Source organism: Microtus ochrogaster, chromosome 10 (genome assembly GCF_000317375.1).
Source record: "Microtus ochrogaster isolate Prairie Vole_2 chromosome 10, MicOch1.0, whole genome shotgun sequence".
NCBI classification, from domain to species: Eukaryota; Metazoa; Chordata; class Mammalia; order Rodentia; family Cricetidae; genus Microtus; species Microtus ochrogaster.
In genome coordinates this window covers 48,054,593-48,063,909 of record NC_022016.1, presented here as the reverse complement: position 1 = coordinate 48,063,909, position 9,317 = coordinate 48,054,593, and the positions used below count along the sequence as shown (strand labels likewise).

At 52.4% G+C, this 9,317-nt stretch overlaps 1 protein-coding gene across 1 annotated transcript in view; it reads right to left on the bottom strand.

Moving 5' to 3' along the window:
- The window catches only part of Ephb2 (EPH receptor B2), a 116,495-nt gene extending 107,636 nt beyond the window's left edge, over positions 1-8,859 (bottom strand). The window contains exons 1-2 of the mRNA XM_005353009.2: positions 8,796-8,859; positions 4,921-5,605 (exon numbers count right to left, since the gene is read on the bottom strand). Coding sequence (XP_005353066.1) covers positions 4,921-5,605; positions 8,796-8,852 — 742 coding nt within the window. The 5' untranslated portion in view covers positions 8,853-8,859. The remainder of the gene's footprint in view (positions 1-4,920; positions 5,606-8,795) is intronic.
- Between the last annotated feature and the right edge of the window lie 458 nt (positions 8,860-9,317).

Sequence of the window (9,317 nt, the reverse complement as noted above, 5' to 3'; positions counted from 1 at the left end):
CCCATGATCAGTGCTGGAATCCTAGGTGTACCTCACCATGATCAATGCTGGAATCCTAGGTGTACCTCACCATGATCAGTGCTGGGAACCCAAGCCAGGACTTGGTATATACAGTAGGCAAGCATCCTACCAACTGAGTCACATCTGCAGTCCTAAACTGCCAGTATAGAGGTTCCTCTGGTACCCTTAATTTGGGATGGTCTTCCTGGGTCATCTTGGGAAGACCCCTGGCAGCTCAAGACATCTTTTCTAAGAAGCGTTCATTCTTGGGGGCAGGGCTTTGTAGGTCTCTGCCACCATCTGGGATCTCCTCTGAACTCCTTCCGGCCTGTGACTGGTTTATCTGATCATTAACCTTTCCCTTCTCTCTTGCCCCATCTGCCTATACAGGCTAAGTTCTGGAAAGGGGTGGCAGGGGTCTTAACGCTCCTGGGGGCTGTGTGGCTCACTTCTACATGGCCAGGAGACAAGTATGCACGTGACCCTCAGCGGTACTCCATCCACCTTTGTTCATTGCAGGGCTGCATGGTATACAGACAGCGTGCAATACCTGATGCTAGAATGGCTGGTTTCCTCACTAAGCTCTGCATACAACCAGCTCCAGAGAACGTAGATCAGACTGAACCTACTTAACCCTTCGTTTTAAAAGTCACTCACTACATAGAGCATTAGAGTCCCTTTGTTAGGTATTATATACATCGTGGAGCAGAGACCACGCCTCATGAGAGCCCACAACTGCTCACCTGCCAGGAAGACAGCAGCCAGCCTTATCTTCTCAAATCAAGAGACTAGGAGAGAGTTTTTCTCCCATCGTGCTCAGCTGATAGGAGGATCTTCTCTGAGCCCTCTGGTCTCCTCCCACCCTTAGACTGAGGCTCTTGGGGTGGGGCTGGGGCTAGGTCTGTGCTCATTTCAGGCTTCAGCAGCCCCAGGATGCTCTGGACAAGCTTTGCAATGCCCCTGCCTGCCTGAGCTAACAGTCTTAGGACAGAATCATCAAGGCTGCTCGCCTCAGAGACACGTGACCAGGCCTGGGGAGGGAGGGGAGCCACATCTAGACACCTGTGTTTTCAACTATTTGCCTGCTGTTTCTGGTCCACAGGAAAAGCCAACAACCCTTACAAAGAATGAGAGAACACTGGCTCACAACTCCAATGTGAACCATGGTGCCCATCCTACCGCGCCACCGCATGTGGGTGCCTTTCCCAGGCGACACAGCAGTTTGGTTCCTGTGATTGTTAGCTATGCCCCAGTTGGTCCCTGTGTTTGTGCAGTGGCCAGGGTAGGCTGTGCCAGGCCAGGGCTGGGTCTGGGGTGTCCTGCTGGTTCCAAGCAGAAGGCAGCCAGGGCTGGGCATGCCCGCCCTCATCTGCAGTTTCACTGCCTGGAAAAAAAAGCTATGGCCCTGACCTTGAACCCAGGAACCTGCCTTTGGTCTCACGCTCTATTTTAATTTTGAGACCTTTACACAGTCCTGGGTGTCCTGGACATCACTATTTAGACCAAGCTGGCCATGAACTTACAGAGATCTGCCTGTCTCTGCCTTCTTAGTGCTGGGATTCAAGTCACGGGCCACCATGCCCAGTTGGCCACTTGCTCTAATATGAGACTGTTCCAGGCTTTCGAAACCTGGGTCTCTGTGAACCACCCTCTGGACCACAGGCTGATTCCAAGGACTCACGTTGAATGAATGTGGCAGAGATGATGGGATGTTACTTCTAAGACTGAGTAATAAAGATGCTGGTCTTGGGCAGGGCAGGTGCATGGCTCATTTGGTAAAGTGTTTGCCTTGCAAGCATGAAGACCAAAACCTATGTAAAAATTCTGGGCTTGGTGGTGCAAGCTTGTCATTCTAGTGCAGGGAGATGGAGACAGAAGAATCCCTGGGGCTCACTGGCTGGCCAGCCTAACCTAATTGGCCAGCAGGAGGTCCTGTCTTATAGGAAGTGGATGTTTCTGAGGATAATACATGAAGCTGTCCTCTGACCTGAGCACTCATGCACACACATTTGAATCAGTGTATACACACACACACACACACACATACACACATGCACGCACACACACGACATTAGCTTTGTCTTGGGTCCTCTCTCTGGGTGATCCCAGGTGCATGTTGAGAGGCCGGGTAACAATCTAAGGAGGGATCAAGGAAGAAGACCCCTCCCTGAGCAGTTCAGGATGCCACTGAAGCGCTAGCTGGCAGCAGCCAGAGGCGAGCTGGACCACTTCTGTGCTTCTGATCACCACTAGTTGCAACCTGCTAAGTCCTGGGAGGTTCTGCTAAGCATCATGTCAGTTTCTCCTATATCCCCTGGATCCCTCAGTCCCAGTTAGACCAGTCAGTCCTGCAATATGGGTCCAGCTGCCCTGGACCCCTCAGTCCCAGCTAGACCAGTCAGTCCTGCAATGGGTCTAGCTGACTCAAGCCCTTAGGCCTTTTAATCCATGCAGATTCATCCTTTGGAAGTTCTAAGTTCCCCAAACAAACACATTTCTCTTCCCAGATACCCAGAGGCTCAGTTATCACTGCCTCTGGGATATCTCCTGCTATTTCCAGCACCCTCCTGTGCCCAGCTGTGCTGCAGTATAAGCAGTTCCGAGGAAACCAAGTGCCGGGCCTCTGCCTCCAGCCTTAGTTCGCAACAGATCTATTCCCTCCGAGAACTGGGAGACCCAGAGGATGGGGCTGAAGCTGCATGCCCTCTGGTATCACCTGAGGCTCAGCATAAGGTCTGATACAACACAGGCTCTGGGAGAGATTGATGAATGAATAAACAGCCGTTGTGAGCTATTGGTCCCTGCCCCATCTCTGCTGTCATCTTCCCAAGGATGTGAAACTGAACCTGTGGGCTTAGCGATGTAGCTCAGTGGCAGAGGGCTTGCCCAGCATACCTGAGACCCTGGCTCAACTTTAGTGCCTTAAAAATAAACAAATACAAACAAAATAAAAAAATAATACAACAGGGGGCTAGAGAGATGACTCAGTGGTCAAGAGCACCGGCTGCTTTTAGCGGAGGACCTAGTTTCAGTTCCTAGCACCCACATGGCTGTTCATGACTGTAACTCTAATTCTAGGGGATCTGATGCCCCCTTCTGGCCTCTGTGGGCACTAGGCATACATACAGTACACAGATGTGCAGGCAAAACACCCATATGCATAAAGAAAAACAACTAACTACAACAGAATGTGTTGCCTTCCACAAAAAAAACCTAGTCTTTGCCCCTAATTTCTCCATTTCTTTTCCTGGGAAGAGGAAGCTTCCAGGTAGCCTTTGACCTGTCTTGGGGAAGCACACACTGGCTGCAGCCTTTGTCCCCTAGCACTGTGACACTCCAGCGCACGCAGTAACCCTCTCTGAGACTGCTGTGGCTGCTTCCTGAGGACACCACCCCTCCAGGAGAAAGAGAACACTGGCTAGCGAGGCGTGGTGGCACACACCTTTAATTCCAGCACTCAGGAGGCAGAGGCAGGTGGATCTCTGAGTTTGAGGCCAGCCTAGTCTACAGAGTGAGTTCCAAGAGGACAACCAGGGCTACACAGAGAAACCCTGTCTTGAAAAAAATCAAGGTAGGGGCACTGCCTACTGGTGTCAAGAGGCTGGAGGGAGATGCTTAGGAAGAGTGGATTTTATCAGAGGCTTCTATTTCCATTCTCCAGTCTTGAATAGCCTCTCTCAGCCTGGCATTTGGGACATCCCAGCACCCCCACCCAACCCCATATTCCGACGGGAAATACAAAAGGAAATGACACAGTAGGCTCCAGTCCCTTGTGTAACAACCACTGAGCGCAGCCCAGCTAACTTTTTGTCACTGTCGCATTTAGTAGACTGCCATGCACTACCAGTGTCAGCATCAATGCTAAGCATTTTACAGGCTTAGTTCTTGACTCTCCATACCCTATGAAAGATGTCTTTGCACTTGGCCAAGGTCACTGGGTTAACGGGGGGGGCGGGGCTGCAACTGGAAGCAGGTTTAGTGACCTTCTTGCCAACCTGAGGTCCCTCCTGCAAACTTCTTATGCTTGAAAACCACCTTCATGATTATTTGTCCTACGCATGCTTGTCCAAGACGATGCCCCCCTAGGTGAAACAGCCACTCCCAGTGGTTCCAAGGATGGGCTCTGGAGCCACATCCCGTGAGTGAGACTCTCCTGTCTCCTGATAACTGTGTGACCTTCCTGAGCCTCAATTTCCTTCTCAGAAAACAGTACTTTGTCCCTTGACTATTTCACGTGAGTTGTGTGCCCTATGCATGTCTGACACATGGTTAAAAAACAGTTCACAGTGAGGCCTGGTTGGCCAGCACTTGCCCCATCTCTGAACTGCAAGTGACCGTGAACGTATTTTGGCCATTGGAATGAGCAGAGCTGTAAGGTGTGGACTGTTCCAGGTAGCCGCATGGTGACCTGTTTTCAGCCCACCACAATCTCCCTTTCCATCTGCTGTGATGACAGCAATATTCCAAACAGGGGCTCCTCTATGGCTCAGTTCCCAGGGGAAGGAATCTCAACCTGGTAGCATGGAGGAGAAATAAGCATTTTTGTCTTGTCTGGCCTATAGAGACCCAGAACAAGCTCTGTGGATGCTAAGATCTAACAGTCATTTATCATGTCTTACTCCTCTTTTTAAACATAAAACCCCATCACTTCCACAAATGAACAAGGAAAAAAGCACCAACCACCATCCGGAGTAATCACGCTATAATTAAAACAAGGCCCCTGCATTCTCTTACTCCCCAGGGCGTCTGCATTCGTATAACTGTTCTATGAACACAACCCATTGTCCAAGAAGTGCTAGCTAAGGGAGCTTGGAAAGCCAGCCACGGAAAGCCTTGGGGTTACCCCAGACCTCCGCCCTTGCCAGTCAGAGCCAAGTCTATCACCATACCTCTGCAGGGCCCTGCCCCATTGCCCCTTACCTCTGCAGACAGTGCCGTTCTCCACAGCTTCGAAGCCTGCCTTGCACGTGCAGCGGCCGATGGGCACCAGCCATTCACCGTCCCCGTTACAGTAGAGTTTGATGGGCACGTCCACTTCCTCCGCATTGGGGATGCAGCTGCCCCGAGCAGCCACCAGGGAAGTGCTCTCAGCCCCCGACAATGTCTCCTGGAAGATGGCACCATTCTGGATGATTCTGGGACACTTTCGGTAGAATACACGCACAGCAATGAGGGACATACAGCCCCCGTAGTCCTGGAAGGCCAGGTAGAAACCGTTGCGGGAAACAGGACCAAAGCTTCGCACCTCGGTGTTGATTTTCATGACGCGGCCACCCAGATCCACCTGGGAGAAACTTTCGTCCGCTGCAATGGTGTCTACCTTCACCCATGGGTTCTCCATCCAGTTGGGGAAGGTCTTGGTGGCTAAGTCAAAGTCAGCCTCATAGTAGTAAAGGTTAAAGGTCTCCTTGCAGGAGCCGGGCACGCTGGGAATGCTGCTGCAGTCACGTACTGAGAACTTCATCTCCACGTGGATGCGGTGGGCGCCACGGCGCCGGATGAATTTGGTCCGCAGCCAGTTGTTCTGGCTTGACTCAAAGACATTGCACACCTGGTATGTGCGGATAGTGTTCATGTTCTCATCGTAGCCACTCACCTCTTCCCACTGCGGGCGAAACACCAGTCAGACGGGGAAAGTGGCACTCGGCCACAGCAAAGACCCCATCTGAAGTGGGGGGAAGGGACGAATATGGACTCTGTTTTGGGGACCCCTCCAGTCTGATGATGGAGAGACGTTTCCATCTGATGAGGGGAGACACGGCCTCAACTTTAGAGAATTTCCCAGCCTAAGAGTGCCACACCAATCTGACGGTGAGAGGTACCATACCCTCTCTTGGTATTTATCCCCTAGTCCTCATGGGATATGTGGCTCTGACCTCAGGGTTTGCTAGCAGGCAGGGACTTGAAAGGGGCCCACAAGGAAGGAGTGCTTTCTGATACAAGGAGACAGCTTCATGCATGGGGGTGGAGGGTGGGGGCACAGGGACAGGACACTGGGAAGATGGGGGATGGGCACATATGACTACTACTTGCTTGGTGGAGGAGAGGAGACAGAGCCTCTGCCACCCTCAAGAGTTCCCTGTCAGTGAGGGAGATACTATCTTTGCCGTCTGGAGACTCCCAGTCTATGAAGATGGCCTATATACCCTTACTGGTCGAGGGTCACGGGGAAGCCAACAGCAGCTTCCCTCAGAGGCTTGCACCGCCTGAACTCTCCTCTGGGAATTGGTGCCTGCTGGTACCTGGAAGGAGCTAACTGCCTTCCCTGTTTGGAGAAGGAGCTTAGAAACTTCCCTGAGTCCCTTCCTGAGCCATTACTAACTAGCAAGACCCTCTAAGTCTCCGTGCTGGGTGGGCCGGATTGCCTGTGAGCAGATAGAAGAGTATGGGAGCCAGTCATTTCTGCAGACTCAGGCAAAGATCATCTCCATGGCTGGGCCTCTCCATGTCCAATTCTGTGACTTTCAAAGGCCCTTTATTCATTCCCTCCCTGTGGTGCTGAGGATAGAAAAAGGGACTTGCACACACCCCACAAATACTCTGCCACTGTACAGTTCCAGCTCTAACACACCCTCAAACATCCGGGCCTGTTCCAGCACCTGTCCACAGCCTCCTGTGTTTGCATTTACTGACACGCCCTGGGGACAAGGAACACTCAGCCTTCTAGGTCTGGTCTCCCCAAAGGATTGGAGTGCTGACTAAGGCCACTTCCTTCTCTTCCTCTGTGCTCCCTTGTGGTAGGGCTGGTCCTCCCACCTAGGCCCGGCCCGAGGCTAATGCTAGCACAGTGTCTCATTCTTTGGCATGATTCTCACACTTAGCATGTGAGCTCCATTTTGCAGAAGGGGGAGATGAGACCGCCTTCCTGCCTTCCTGCCCTCCTTCCGGCACACTTAGCATGTGAGCTCCATTTTGCAGAAGGGGGAGATGAGACCAAACAGGTGAGGCCACCTAACTCAAGTCACAGAGTCCTGGTCCTGTTCCCAGGCTTGCCCATGTTGCCTCAGACTAAGCACTGTTAACATGTTGCATGAGCCTGGGCAATCACTCTCCCTTCTCTGGGCCTTGATTTTCCCATTTGTCAAATGGGACCATGGGGATGGCAGATGACCATGGAGATGTCAGTGATCCTTGAACCATCCTGTGCAGGACTTGGAGGGAGCGAGATGCTGTGAAAGGTACATGCACAGGGGAAGCCAGAACCAGGGCTTGCTGGCCTAGCCTCTACCTCAATGGCGACTCTGAATCTCCCTACATCGCATTTAATTTTTTTTTTCCCTTTTGGTGGCACCATGTGACAAAGTCAGCCCCTTGTTACAACCGCTGCTCTTCCTCAGAACTTAATTAGAGCACTTAATTAGAGCACTCTGCCTTTCTCCCCTCTCTCTAATTAACATGCGGAGGCCCTGCAGCCCAAACACCCCAAATAATTGCGTCCGGGGGCCCTGCAGCCCAGCCTGGCCTCATTACTGGCAGGGTGGGGCCGTGGGCCCAGCAGTCTTCGCAGATGGAAAATTGGTGACAAGAAAGAGCCACAGAAAGAAGCCTGACCCTGGGGCCCTGCCTATTGAGAGCGAGGCCTGAGGGGGACGGGTATGGATCCCTAGGGCTGCAGCTGAGTCCCCTTGGAAGACTAGAGTGGGAAGCGGGGGATGGGCTGTACAGTCCAGGGCCTCCCCAGAGACCATGGGAGGGTGAATGGTAAAATTGATGGTGATGATGATGATGATTACAGCTGCTCTCTCTCTCGGGGGCCAGTCCATGCCAGCCTCTGTGTTATGCTCTGGGGGAAGCCTTTGGTAACAGTGGTGAAGGCCACTGTTTCACAGGTAAAGAAAGCAGAGTTAGACAGGCAAAGGGCTACCCACGGACTCAGCTGACAGGTGGAATTGGGACAGCGTAGGGAGAGGCACTGACAGGTGGAACTGGGACAATGCTAGCGGGAGAAGGCCTAACTAGCCTCATCTTCCTCTCAGGGTACTCGGGGCAGACATGGGCTCAGGCTGAGGGATGCGATAAGAACTCAGGGAAGGGCTGGGGATGTAGATCAGCTGCTAGGCGCTTGCCCAGCAGGCCCAGGACCCTGGGTTCCACTTCTAGCACGAACAGAACCGACCGTGGTGGTGCACACCAGTTTTCACAACATCCAGGAGGAAGAGGCAGGAGGAGCAGAAGTTCAATGTCACCCCTCATTACACAGCTAAGTTTGCAGCCTGTGCCACATGAGACCCTTTCTCAAAACAAACATAAACGAACCCAGGGATGTTCACTCGGGGGATCCTTGTGTTAGAGAGATCCAGAGTTGGGGTGGCAAGGACTGATACAAACCTGAGCCCCAGTTGAGGTGCAGCTCAGTGGTAAAATATAATTGTGAGGCCCTGGGTCTGATTCCTAAGCACCAGAAACCAAACCACAATCAAACCACCATGAACCCCTTCATGTGAAGTTGTCAGGCCCCGGCAGGTGGCTGCATCTCTGAGCTTCTGTATTGGAGATGACATGTAAAGGGTGTGGTCTCTAACCCAGAACAAAATCTCATGCAGTATACTTCCCTCTTCTGAAATGGGCGCCATGTGAGGACCTACTTCTCAGCCTCCCCTGGGGAATTCTACAGGATGAAGGCCAAAGTGTCCACATGTTGTCATGGGAACGGGTACTCAACCAAGGGTGGGTGGAATGGGGTGGGTGAGATGTGAGAGGAGAGGGGCTGGGATATGAGGGGATGTGCAAGGAATCGGTAGACTCTGGGGCATGCTGGGAGCCAGCCAAGCAGGGTTTGAGGGACCAGAACTCACCCCTGATGGGGGATGCACCATCCAGCCCAGCTCAGCCGTCGCCGTGGTGGAATCCATCAGTGTTTCTGTGGGAAGAGCAAAGAGTCACCACCCGCCCCACCTCCCAGTGCTGTCAGTTACTCTGCAGACCCTGGGACCCCACCCTTTAAGGTTCTTCCTTACAGCCACTTGTCCTGTAAACCCAGCCTCCCTGCTCCACATTCTCCCTTACTCCAAACGCCTAGGCAATCGTTAGAGCCCATTTTTCTGCTGTATTCCTCTCTCTGCGGTCATCCTCATTCCCAGCTAACCACATCTCAGCAACCCAGGAACTATCTTGCTCCATCTTTCCTGGTAGAGGGTCTTTTTCTTTCTTTTTTCTTTCATTTATCCTTCCTTCCTTCCTTCCTTCCTTCCTTCCTTCCTTCCTTCCTTCCTTCCTGCCTTCCTGCCTTCCTGCCTTCCTGCCTTCCTGCCTTCCTGCCTTCCTGCCTTCCTGCCTTCCTGCCTTCCTTCCGGTTCTAGTTAGTTTTTTTCCTGTGT